The 14164-nt window shown below is 33.3% G+C and overlaps 1 protein-coding gene across 1 annotated transcript in view; it reads left to right on the forward strand.

Annotated features, from left to right (window-relative positions):
* Positions 1-14164, forward strand: part of LOC144964213 (NBAS subunit of NRZ tethering complex-like) — a 70299-nt gene that overhangs the window by 31981 nt on the left and 24154 nt on the right. Inside the window, exons 26-40 of the mRNA XM_078898222.1 lie at positions 612-746; positions 913-1086; positions 1407-1480; positions 2051-2110; positions 2531-2599; positions 3273-3336; positions 3998-4056; positions 5924-6026; positions 6673-6727; positions 7834-8002; positions 8887-8999; positions 9371-9450; positions 10016-10111; positions 12543-12664; positions 13530-13617. Of these exons, the coding sequence (XP_078754348.1) occupies positions 612-746; positions 913-1086; positions 1407-1480; positions 2051-2110; positions 2531-2599; positions 3273-3336; positions 3998-4056; positions 5924-6026; positions 6673-6727; positions 7834-8002; positions 8887-8999; positions 9371-9450; positions 10016-10111; positions 12543-12664; positions 13530-13617 (1461 nt within the window). The remainder of the gene's footprint in view (positions 1-611; positions 747-912; positions 1087-1406; positions 1481-2050; positions 2111-2530; positions 2600-3272; positions 3337-3997; positions 4057-5923; positions 6027-6672; positions 6728-7833; positions 8003-8886; positions 9000-9370; positions 9451-10015; positions 10112-12542; positions 12665-13529; positions 13618-14164) is intronic.

Raw genomic sequence — 14164 nt, forward strand, 5'->3', positions numbered from 1 at the left:
TGGGGATGGATAGGACATGTTATGAGAAAGGAGGAAGGAAACATCAGAAAAGCTGCCAAGGAAAGAGAAAAAGGGGGAAGTCCCGGGTGACCTTGAGGAGATGAGAAAAGGGGGGGGGGGGGGCGGGCATGGAGCTTCCTGAAGATGAGGGCTATAGACAGAGGAAAATGGCAGTACCTTGTTGCCGCCCTGCATGCCAACAGGCATAATGGGCAGCAAGTAAGTAAAGTAAAAGTGGCCAATATCATTAACCATTAAAGTCAAATAGAAATACAACTCATTCAGGATACTAAGCTTTTTATATTCCTCCATCTGATGTCACAGACAATATTATTTGTTTGCCAAATGTGTTCCATTTATATATATTCTTTCTACCCACCACTGAAAACTGTATTTTTTTCTCTTTGTTAGCAATCAGACCTGATGCAATATTTCCCAGCGTTTGACAGATGGAGTTGCAATTTAGTTTTTTTCATTTGTTGGAATGGATGTTAAATCATTACTTGAAGTTACTTACTGAAGAAGAAAAAGACATTTTCTGTATTCCCATGTCTCCTCTAAGAAAATGTTCAGTCTTCTAAGTGTTTTCCCCTTTGTCTTCTCCTCTAAAGAACCTGTCAGTGTTGCTGGAAAACTTGTTGACCATGGAGATGTTGGTCTATGACTGTGGTGTAGATAATTCCCTCAGCTTTCAACAACTGCAGGACATGGCAGACTATGATAGACTGGAGCTTATCATGTCAAAGGTATGGAATGCTTTTTTAATGAAAATAAAAATGAGAAAAATTGTTATTAAAGAAATGCAGATTGTTTTGCAGTTAGTGGTACAACACAGTGTGAGTGTATTCCTAGAATCGCAAATCTTAAAAAAATGTTTTTAAAAAAAATCTGAATGTTGATTTTCTCATTTAGTCTTCAGAGGAGATGTATGTCAAGCACCTCCATCAGTGGATGGTTCCATTCTTACAGCAGTGTGAGCAGAAAGAAGCTGGGTCATATGATCGCTTACTGCGGGACTACATTCTCACCAAAGCCAGAAATGACTTGACATTAGTCCTCAAGATTTTTGAAAGCTCTAAAATGAATGTAAGTTTTCATTGTGTCATATAAAGGCTAATAGGATCTTTCGCAATTCTCAAAATTAGATTGAATGAAAAGTTATGTAATTGGCAATTATAAAGTAAAGCAAATCATGCATGAAAAGGGTATCAGAAAAATAAATAATTATCTTTAACAGGATTGTAAATTACTTCAAATGGCATTTTAGTTTTTAATTACAATTTTGTAATTACAATGTTGTTCTGTTCGTTGTCAGCCATTTATTTTGATCTATATCACTCATTCATAGATGAATAAACTAAAATATAAACTATCTTGCTTATACTTCCAATTTTGTCATCCCTCAGGCAACTCACCGGGTTATAAGGACACAGGAAGAACTCATGTCTCTGGCACTTGATGCCATTTACATTTGTGAGAGGTAAAACTTAAATAGATTTGACCAAAGAGGAACAGGTACAATCTAAAATCCAAGATATCACCCGAATTCAATTTTTATTTATTTTTCATTATGGGTATTATTTCTATTAGATTGTTATTAATTTATTTCTTTAAAGATCGACCTTCATCAAAGTTATGTGAATCTGCCATATTTTAAGGTTACATAAGTGATTCAAGCTAATGATAGATATCAAAATTTTGTTCTTCTAACAAGGCATGATGTATGTGGATAGGTATAGATATTTTAGATATTTTATAAGAGATGAAGGCCTGTGCATTTGATGAAGTTTTAGCCATTGCCAATTAGTTTTGGCCCAGATGTAAATATCTCAGATTAACACTTATCAAAACTGATCCATTTGTAATTCTAGATGCGAATTTATGGATTTAGATATTTATATGTAGCTGTTCGACCATTGTTTACTTGGGATGAGTTATTTCCAACAAATCCAAATTTTTCAAGTCCCAATTGTCTTAATTTTCGTCAAAAGTCCCCAACTTCAGTATTGAAAAATACCCATTTTAGACCTGCCATGACGTTTGATTTCAGAGATGACCAGTTGGATTTTGCTGTAAAGATTGTTGAATGTCTACCTATCAGGAAGAAAACGTGAGTATAGCAATTGGCTTAGATGGTGCTGATACTTTTTTTTGTCTTTAAGAGTTTAATGTTTGGTTAACACTCACTTTTATTTTGGTACATTTAGATGGCCTTTCATCATCTTTTTGTATTAGTCCCTTTAGAAACATTTATCTACAAGGGTAAATCAAATTTTGTGAACCAGGGAACATTACAGCATTTATATATAAAGGTTTAAAAAAGCAAAAATGTAATTTTATGTTTTGTTTGAGTTTGAATTAATTTGAGAAATTTAATAATGAAGAGCATCTTCTTTTCGTATTATTTTCAATGTAGACTAGTTTTGATTAATGTTTAAAAAATCATTTGCTGTTCTTTGAAATTTGATTTTAAAATTATAGACTTAAAAATCTATCGTTTATTCGATCTTTGACCAATCATACTTTTCAGTCCCAAGGAAGAGTCAAGTGAATCCCTCAAATTACACAAGCAGACTGATCACCTGGAGAATCATATCAGGTACATCATATTTCGTTATTTTCATTTCATGTGACAACTGAGTTTTATAGTACCTTTTTACTTGTGCTTATTAGTGGCCACATATAATAGGATATGTAATTACGAACCATTTGAATTCATAGGGTGGGTTTCCTTGATGAATAATGGTAAGATGTGGTGTAATGGCAGGGCCATATCAGTACCATGTCTTGTAGGAAAAGTCAAAAAAAAACATTGACCATAGTCTGTGATTGGGTGGATAACCAAAATTTGATCTTGATGTTATACAACAACAACAACAACAACATCACGTTAAATCTTACGACCACTAACAAGTTGGCTCAATTTTCTGGCAAAGTACTTGTTCATCTTATCACAGAGTATGCAAGTCATGTGGGACTCATTCACCATTGAACGAATAAACAGACTGGAAAAGTTTCATCGGTTTATGAACAAAAAGGAAGGCAGACATTAGTCAAGAACTACATGCCATATAACTGAACCATTTGGAAACAAGACGAAAACATGCCTGACTATCAGCCTTCATCATTTAATTTTGACTTTTAAGTCCTGGTCATTTTTACCAGGAACCCTTTCTTATTGCAATATGAATAAATAATCATATTAGATGGATAGTATTGCCTATCATGAAACAATGTTATATTTATTTTATTTTTATTTTAACCATTCTTAGTGCTGCAAAGATCTTCTCTCGTAATGGCATGCCCCAGACTATTGCATCCATCAAAGTCTCTGAGGTTTGTCATTTTTATTTATCTTATCTTTCAAAGCTTACCTCAAACTATTTTGTTTGTAGTTGTTCTTTTTTCGTAATTGTTTGTGGGACTTGTGCTTAATATAGATATATTTGGTCAAGGTTTTGTGAAAAATAGAAATAATTATATTTGTTACGGAACCCCCCCCCCCCCTCTCTCTCTCTCTCTCTCTCTCTCTCTCTCTCTCTCTCTCTCTCTCTCTCTCTCTCTCTCTCTCTCTCTCTCTCTTTTGTCTCTCTTCTCTCTGTCTCTCTATTATGCGTGTCTTTTTCTTTCTTATTCTGATTATTTTATTTCCCGAGAGAGCATCACTCACCTTAGAAACATGAATTTAATCACTCTCTGGATGGGAGTTGAAAAACAACAGCTATAGAGCCAAAATTATAGAATGGCTTAGTTTTACATCTTATATAGTTAATTTTACTTCAAGAGGATAACAGTGATAAAACCACCTTGGGAGTTAATTATTTAAAAAAAAATTAATTAATTACATGATATTGCAAAATGTAACAAGCAAACTCGGATGACACAAAACGTTACAGAAAATGTAAGTATTAAAGATTTGGGGTTCATTTGAGAAAATAATATTTTCTGTAATGTTTTGTAATGTATAGATAAGACGTGTTGATGTTCCACTTTTCAGATTGATCCAGATGCCAGCAGGAGTTTGATGATAAAACTGACCAGGATGGCCACAAAAAGGTTTGCCTCTTCGTTTTAAATAAGTCCAAATCTAGTGTTATTTCATTCAATAGAAAAAAAAATCCTCCTACCTTGAGCTAACCCTAATAATAGAAAAAAAAAAACAAACCTAGGACTGCTTTGCACTACCTTTCAATACTTTACAAATCAAAATGGTGGTCGAGAATCAACACAATGGTCAAATTAGAGAATTTTAAACTTTCATAAATCTATCAAGGTTTGTTCTAGAGTTTTTAAAATGCATCTATATGATGACAAATTGAATAAATAAAATCATAAAAATAGATGGTATTATCTTGGCTATCAGCTCCACCAAATGCAATCCTAATTCACATTAACATCAAACGCTTATGGAGAACAACATTTTATAAATAAATCACACAAGTTCTTTCATACTTATGTAACTTCCCATTCATTGATATGCAATGGCTTAGCTGTCTGGTACAAAGCTATTCAACTCCATATCAGTAATCTTATATTAGGAGAAGAATGGAAAAATAAATCTAAGCTTCACCTTTAATTTGATATGTGACTTGATATTATTAATTTTTAAAAAGATATAAATAGTATTGAATAAACAACATTCCGTTTCCTTCGTCATTTAGTATTTTATTTAATATAATATAAATAGTATTGAATAAACAACATTCCGTTTCCTTCGTCATTTAGTATTTTATTTAATATAATATAAATAGTATTGAATAAACAACATTCCGTTTCCTTCGTCATTTAGTATTTTATTTAATATAATATAAATAGTATTGAATAAACAACATTCCGTTTCCTTCGTCATTTAGTATTTTATTTAATATAATATAAATAGTATTGAATAAACAACATTCCGTTTCCTTCGTCATTTAGTATTTTATTTAATATAATATAAATAGTATTGAATAAACAACATTCCGTTTCCTTCGTCATTTAGTATTTTATTTAATATAATATAAATAGTATTGAATAAACAACATTCCGTTTCCTTCGTCATTTAGTATTTTATTTAATATAATATAAATAGTATTGAATAAACAACATTCCGTTTCCTTCGTCATTTAGTATTTTATTTAATATAATATAAATAGTATTGAATAAACAACATTCTTCTCGTCATTTAGTATTTTATTTATTATATAATAGTATTGAATAAACAACATTCGTTTCCTTCGTCATTTAGTATTTTATTTAATATAATATAAATAGTATTGAATAAACAACATTCCGTTTCCTTCGTCATTTAGTATTTTATTTAATATAATATAAATAGTATTGAATAAACAACATTCCGTTTCCTTCGTCATTTAGTATTTTATTTAATATAATATAAATAGTATTGAATAAACAACATTCCGTTTCCTTCGTCATTTAGTATTTTTGACTCAAGCTGTTCTTAAACTCTATAGCTGCTGAGCAACGCGTCATGCGTTGATCGGTCTCTTCGCGCTGTGCGGAGTAACGTAGACTGCGTTGTTTGCATTTTCTTTATAGTTTCGTAAATTTTAGCAGGTTAGACTTTTTATTCCACAATTTTTCCATTTACTTAGTCATTGAGAGTGATCTTTATTTTGGTACCAAACATTTGGGTCTTCTTATCCAACACAGTTCTCACAATGTCATTATATTAAGTGTACCCCCATGCCCTTTTCGGACATGAAAATAAATACACAATTTTTTAGTGAAAAAATTCCGCGGTTAAAGGGTTAATCTCATTTTCTCATGCCTTGTTATATTCAACGAGGTCAAACTATCACAAGAGAGACATTTGCACACAATTTTAAAAACACTTTTTAAAGGTAAAAAATACTCCTGTGAAAAAGGTTTAATGAAGTTGAATACTAAAGCTGGGTGTTTCTATGAAAACATTCTATTCCAGATCTTTGCCACTGTCAGAGCTTGAGTGGCACAAATTACATGATGATGTAATGGAATTGCAGACCAAAGTCTACAAGTGTATATCCTGGAGTTCCTGCCATGAGGTTAGATGGTTTCCTTAATTTTTATGTCTTCCTTCCTTCTATTCCTGAAAATCACAGTCATTGTGATTGGATTGATGTGCAAATTAGGTGTTCTTTGCTAAATCACTGTTTTGTTCATGTTTTATTATAGATCTGGATCTCGAGAGTTTCATAAAGGCCAGCGAGTGCCGATCACTGCAAAAAAAAAAAAAACCCACAAAAAATAAGTAAACAATCACAAGAGTAATGCTCTTATTTAAAGTTTGCCAACAAGTGTAAGATTTAATCTGCTTTTGTTTAAAAGCCAATTTGCACAGTTTAAAACAATGTGTATTATGAAAGCTAGTATTGGTGGCAGAGCATTGACATCGTCACGACTTGTGTCTTCCTACTTAAGTTTAGAGATGCACACAATACTTTTCATGGGTAGGTAAAGAGCTGGCTCATGAACCAAGACCGTACAGTGCTTTGGTATTTTTATAACTCAGTTGTGCCTTTTCCAGCATTTAAATTATACAAGTTCTGTTAAATTTGTTTTTATATCTTTTTACCTTGAGGTATTTATTCATTTATGTTGAAAATATTTCACTTAATTTTTAAATTTCAATTGTAAGATAGAATAAATCGTAGTTATTGAATAATCAATTTCTACTTGCATATATTTCAGATCTTCGTCGAAAGTTTACTGTGCTCTGGAAAACAAGATACTATTCGGTTGGCAGGTAGGTTTTTGTTATTAATGTAAAGTGACTATTATGAGCACCTACAAAAGACTCCCGTTCTATTGATACCAATGTTATGTGTTTCGTACAGGTTCAGGTACTATAGAAAATATTGGACTTATAAGAAAATCATCTGACCTTAATGTTAACCCATCTTGAATCCACTCTTACTGTTACTCATATATTTATATATTTGTCTGTTTTGTTATTTGTAACATAATTGAAAAACACAGTAGCAGATTGCCTTGTAAAAACTTCATGGAGAGAAAAACAAAGTGAATGAATGTGACTCTTATAAAAGGGGACAGCATAAAACAAGCAACGTTTCGACCTTTAACCTTCCTCGGGGGACAGAGAGGTAACAATGCTTCTTTGATTGTTTTGTGTTGTCCCCTTTTATATGAGTCACATTCACTCACTTTATTTTTCTCTCCAGTTTACTGGCTCATTCAGCTCCTGTAGCTTTTGGTGAAAACATTGGCATTCCTGGGTGGGGTTTCTGACCTCCCATAGTGGGCAGGAGGTTACTTGCTGTATCTCCTATCCCCCTATATCTGTTTTCCGATTTGCTTTTTGTCTTGGAATAGGATTACTTGGCTTTGTCCTGACCCTGGCCGGATACCCTGAATGGGAGGGAAACAGTCAAATGTATAGTTAGAGTTTTGGGAGATGATTTTTTTGGTCTTGTAAAGGATCTGTTATACACAGTATTATTTTTTGTTTTACATATATAATGATTAGTAAACATTTAAGTGTGTTCCTTTTAGTGGGTACCTGTGCTTGTGTGAAGATGAGACTTTTAGGTGATCTCAAATTAAGTACGGTAATAGCGTGCTCTTGGATTCTACATCTGTTCCCTATTTGAACCAATTCCCCTTTGCCTTACTTTATATTGGGTGCTTTAATTGCTTTTCTAGAATTTCTTTACTCTCCCATTTTCTTCCTCTTTTGGCTCTGATATGTTCTACATGTGTCACAAACGCTGTAAAACCCTTAGAAATAAAATACAAAATAAAATAACAAAACAGAAATTGCCATTCTAATTGACATTATTACCAACCATCAGGACAAACCGATTTAACGTTTGCTTCTCTTTACCATTACAGGCCAAATGCTTGAGAGGAGTTGTACTGAGATCAAACCCAGTCGCAGTCATAGGGCTTCTAGCATGGACAAGGTGTCCTATAGCAAAGCTATTGACTTGACACTGTCTGCCGCCAGGGAATATTTTGACTCATCTGCTGATTTGAATGACCCTTGTATGGATCTGGCAAGGTGGAGTTTTTTGTTTTTGTCTCCCATTTTTGCCTTTCTTTATCCTCATTATCATTATCATTGTCGTCATTGCCGTCATGATCATCATCATCACTGATACAACTACAACCACCAGATCATCATCATCACCACTGTCAATACAACGACCTCGACCACCACCTCACCATCACTACCATAACTACTACCACATTCTCATCTTCACCACCATCATTACTATTATTACAGCTACTACACCATCATCCATCTCTCCCAGTCTAATCACCGAACTTTTATCCATATAGATTCGACATTTTTATATTTTATTTGACATTATTCTGTATCCAGGGTTGAATTATGTTTAAAAAAGTGGTTTGGAGTTGCTTTTGACATTGTGATTAATTTGGTAATGTCTTAAATAGATTGGATTCCATAAGTAGAAAAATCCCTTTATTGTCCTTGAAATTCCTCCAAGTGGTGCCTGGAATTTCTGCATGGCATATTTTGGGTGGCATCTCTTTTCAGTTTATTGTCTTTGAAAATATTGGTGATTATTATTTGTCTATGTAGTATCGTCACAGACGTATGAATAATTCATTATTTCTGATTTCTATCAGTATGTTGTCCAATTGAGTATATTTCCTTTTTCTCCCAATTCTCTCTCTCTCTGCCTTCCTGCCTGTCTGTCTGTCTGTCTGTCTGTCTGTCTGTCTGTCTGTCTGTCTGTCTCCCTCTCTATCTCTTTCTCTTTCTCTCTCTCTCTCTCTCTCTCTCTCTCTCTCTCTTTTTTTTTTTCTCCAACTCACTTTTTCAACCCTGGTTTTAAAAAATTCTCCCTCCCTAGATCTCCCAAAAGTTTTCACCCTTTGATATAGTTACTTATTCTTTCGACTTTTTAATTCTCTCAGAGCCTGCCTTCACCTCATCATTGATACGCCCCCACCCATACAAGAAGAACTTGATCTAATTGCTGCTCTCCCCTTGCTCAATGAGTTTGGAGTTGCAGTGCTTCCCCTTCAAGGTAATAACTATTTCTTGTTCTTTTTTCTATTCATTATTTTCATTTAGCTACCAGTAGAATGTTGCCTAAGTTTCCCATTTATCCTGTCTCTAGGAATAACCCAGGCATCAACCGCAGTGCAGCGCCGCAAATTGAGCTTGAGTGAGGTGACTTGCTCAAGTCACACAGCGCAGCGGCAGGCGATCGAACATCAACATCACTGAATATAAATTGTTTCTGCTTTAATAAATTATTTGTACTCTTCTGTATTGTTTCTGTATGAGAAATGTGGCTTTGTTGTTGATATTGTTGTTGTTGCTGTTTTTGCTGTTGTTATTTGTTGTTTATATAGTATTGTGGTCGTTAATGTCTTTTAATTTATTTTTTTTCAGTTCGACTTTGTAAGAATCGAAGTGATTTTGTGAGAACATCTGTAGTCATGAAACCAACCAGCTACAAACAAACACAACGGGTAAGGTTTTGCCTTGGCCTTTTTGTTAGTCTTTTACCTTGTGATGTTAAAGATATTGTGAATACTTTTAAAAAAGGTAAAAGTTAAAAAAAAAATAATTTGAGGCAAATCTGCTCTTTTAAGCTCAAATGAAATGTCAAAAGCTTTAAAAAGATAATGGATTTAAGTTAATGTGTCTATCTAGCAATCAGACTGAAATTAAAACTGCGTATTGTGGTGCACAACTTTTCAGATTTCTCTCTTGCATCAATGTCCTCTCCCAAATTTTCATGCTGCTATCTCCTGATCATGTATAAGCTCGGTTTGTTTGACATGATTGTCAATTAGAATATATAATTGATTGATAACTTGTTAATTCATTTGCTTTTGAGTCAACTCTTTAAACACCTCTTGGACATTTTATTGCTTATATCTAGTCATTCTTCTTCATCTATTCCCTCTTTTAATCATAAATTTATCTTATAAACCTTATAGTTTTTCTGCTGTTACTGTCTTTTTGTCTTCATTTTTGATTATACAGAAAACAATTTACCAATTGTATCAATTTTGTTTTGCTCATCTTCAGTTGCTCCAGCTGTCTCAACGACTTGGAATCCAGTATGACACACCGGAGGAACGAGAAGGATTTGTCTTCAAGATGGCTGCTGAAGCTGCTGTCTCTGTAAGTCTGAGACGTATCCATTATCTACGTTTATTGTACAAACAAGGAGCCATTTTTAAAAATCTTGAGTAAAACTTGATAATTTTAACGGAATGGGTTGTAACATAATTGAGTTGTTAAACATTTCTGACATAATCTAAATAATATACAGTGACCTAATTATTGCTGAGATGACAAAGGGGACAGAAAAATAGATTGGCATAATGTATGCAATCATCCAAATTCTTCTATTGAACTATTCATCTCCAAGTATGGCTACCATGCTTTCATTGCCTTGATACCCTTTTTATTACTCTATTTGTGTATTGGGTCAAGTCTACTTTGTATGTCAGTTGTCATATTCATTAATTTTTTAATATACATTAGTGCCATAATTTAAGCGCATTAAGCACAGCTCACAGCCGTTTAAATACGGCCCAAACTTTCACTTTAGTTACTTCTTCCCTCACTGGCTATCGTCAAGTAATGTAAACAATCCACCGTCAACCACAGTGATAACACCTGTCAAGACATGGTGCGTTGGCAATAAATTATGTCTGCAGGTAAATCTCATCACTTTGAATTTCTCTCAGGCAGAGAGTAGTAGAAATCTCATCAAAATACTCAATTTTCTCAGCCTCTTGTGGACGCAGCATCTTTTTCATAATTTTCAAACATATATTGATACAAAGGCCAATTTTTCCTCTATAAGACGCAATTATTTTTATTTACATCATTAAATGATACGTTTGTGTTTTGCTCTGACTAATCAGAGTTTTTTATGAAATAAATATTAAAATTATAAGTTTAAGAAATATTTAAAAATTCAAAATATCAAGCCAACACTTTTTACCATCAAGTGTGAGGGATCAGAGAAAAGTAGATAAAATTATCTTTCATATGATATATACTTTATTATGTAGATTCAGGGATTTAAGAATAGAGGGTGTGGAAAGGAATCTCAATAATTATTTTTGTTACCAACAAAGAGGAGAATATTTCATATTATTTTAGAAACCCAATAATAAAAATAGATAGTGATGATAAGAGACATTTATTTAATTTGATTTCATTGAATTTAAGTGGAAATTTTAGATATTTCTTAAATTTACTTATTTAAGTTCTGTTCAGGTTATGGAGAGACACACTGAAGACGGTCATCACACCAGTACAAATGAAATATGTCGAATTTGTTGTGAAAGAGTACAGAGCCGTGCTGAGAGGATTAAAAGACTCTAGACGTTATCAATAATTGATTATAAATATAAATGTGAAATTCTGACAGATTTAAATATTTCAATTTGCGAGAAATGTATCTCACTGATACATAATTTAAAGAAATGCGATGCACGTATTGATACCTTTGGTTCAATGAGAAAACTCTGAACAAGAAACAATACTTCATGAGGTGAATATAATCCTAATCTTTCACCAGTGATGTGCTATATGCAGTCTATATGGCACACAAATTAAAAGAGGTGCAAGTCAAGTACATGAAATAAAGTAATGGGCATGGATATCTCAAAAATAAGGTTATGAAAATTATAAGAACTCTTTAAGATTTTCTTAGTGGTTTTGATTGCCTTTAAATGAATGTCCTTATATAACAATTTTTAATGGAATTCTTATAATTCGTCGATTCTGGGATAAATATAAGTGAATCACATTTGACTATGTTTCTGGTTTATTAGAAATGTCTATTAAGACAATGCTGTGATTGGATTTCAATTTTACCTTACTCAAAATCCTTACTTTTACGTACAGGTGAACTGATATCTCAAAAACGCCTCAATCTACTGGTATAAAATTTATATGTCTACATTCTACAGATATTCAACATCATTTTCATTACTTTTGTTTTAAAATCTTAAGTGTTGAACATGTTAAAATATTCTTTTAAAAATTTTAATTCACTTAAATTTATGTATCAATTTCATGGGTTATCCCTCTTGCTTTTTAACACCATCATAATTATGATTATATAATCAATGAAAACTCTGTTAATAAACTGTTTGGTAGTATAAAAATATTTTTGCTACACTTAATAACGGCAATACTACATTAGTTTGAAATTCAGAAAAAATCGATCAGAACGGCGAAAAAATTGTCTCCCTCTCTCAGTGTAAAGCTATGACTCATCACTAGACTGGCTAGATTTACCTGGCGAACTAAACTGAAAGCAATAAACGCCTGTGAGCTATATTTCCAATTATTTATTCAGGGCAACCAGGATTAAATTAAAATATGAAAGTTTGATTTTTTATTTCATCATCAAGAAACTTTACTAATGGCATCCTGCATTCACTATAACATCAGATTTAACGGAATTCGACTGTTGGTCCCAGGTGAATACGTTGTATATGTATAAATGAATTTGAATGAATAGTATTTTAGATCTTTGATTGGAAGATAATCATTTCCCTTATTATAATTCTTAATCTCTTTGCAATAGGCCATGGACTATGAGTTTGCATACCAGTGTTGTGACCGTCTCATCTCCATCGTCTACAGTCCTGCCTGGAGTGTCTGCGTTAGGCTGGCTGAACAGGAGGCCTTCAGAGATATTCATGCTAAGTGAGATTTCAGATGGATGATGATGGTGGTGGTGATGATGATGATGTTGCTGCCACTGCTACTGCTGTTGATGATGTGATGATGATGATGATGATGATGTTGCTGCTGTTGCTGCTAATGATGATTATCAGATCATCACCGTCACTACCACCTCTACTACAGCCACTACCACCATTTCATCATTATCACTCCCACCACTACTACAACCACCACATCATCATCACTACCACCACCTTCCTTACAACCACTACCCATCATCATTACTGCCATCACCACTACAACCACTTCCATATACTCATCATAATTGTTGTCATCATCAATTACACAGTCTCTATATCCACCACTATCACATTATCGTCATTATTGCCATCGACATCACGATTTGTACTACTTTAACTTTTTTAGATTTTTAAATTGTATTAATTTGTGTGAAAACTTGTTGGTTGTACACATCTGTTATTTACATTTTGTAGCATTCTTAACAGATTGGAGTTTGTTTGGGGAAATACCTGTCTCATCTTGGAGATTCTTTTAAATGGTGTCTGAAATAGTTACGGGACACAATTTGGTTGAATTGACTTTGATCATAGTAAAGGCTTTTTACAAAATTGTATATTTCACAGGTTGGAAGAATATTATATGTGCACACTAAGCTCTTTAAATATTAGTTACACCAACTTCCTTTGATTTCAAACATTCTCTGTTAAGAAAAATAGATGTAAAAAATAGACTAATTTATAATTACCATTCTGATATTTATGTTCATAAGGTGGTGGTCATCTAAAGTAGTGTGTGATGATATATAAAATATTCAGTGACTTTTTAATTTAGAATTGCTCTGTGACATTTCAATTTCTTAATCTAGAGCCAAATTGTTGTCATTTGCTGTGACGTACTGCACCAACAGCATGATTAAACCTGTGCTACAGGCACGATGCTTGCTTGAGACTCAGGTAAGCAGGGAGGCCATTTATTGTTGTCATTTAATCATATTTTTAAACACAAAGAAAGTGTTGATTTTTTTTCTCTCGATCTGTAAACGTGAAAGTTAAGGTAGACATAAAAAAAAGAAGTGGTGGTTATTGAAATTAAAAAAAAAAAATTAAGCTTTTATATATGCGCAATATCCACTAAATGTGCTCAAAGTGCTTTACAAGGGGTCCCTGGACAACAGCAACATTTAATATATAGGATGGGACATGACGCCTGTTATGCGATATTACATTTTTTTCGTACAGAGACAACACTGATGACGGCCAGGTACTGATTTTACACCTGAGTACAGTGAGAATGTGAGTAAAGAGCCTTTTCCAAGGACTCAACTATGCCCGATTGTGGCTCGAACCCAGGACCTTCCGATCCAAAAGCAAGTGTCATACCACAAGACCACATAGCGGTTATGGTGGTGGTGGTGGAACTCTTCTTGATAATGATTTCTTCTTCTTCTTCTTTATCTTCTTATTATTATAATCATCATCATCATCATCATCATCATCATCA

Source organism: Berghia stephanieae, chromosome 2 (assembly GCF_034508935.2).
Source record: "Berghia stephanieae isolate SIO BIC M18660-M18661 chromosome 2, UCSD_Bste_1.3, whole genome shotgun sequence".
Taxonomy (NCBI): Eukaryota; Metazoa; Mollusca; class Gastropoda; order Nudibranchia; family Aeolidiidae; genus Berghia; species Berghia stephanieae.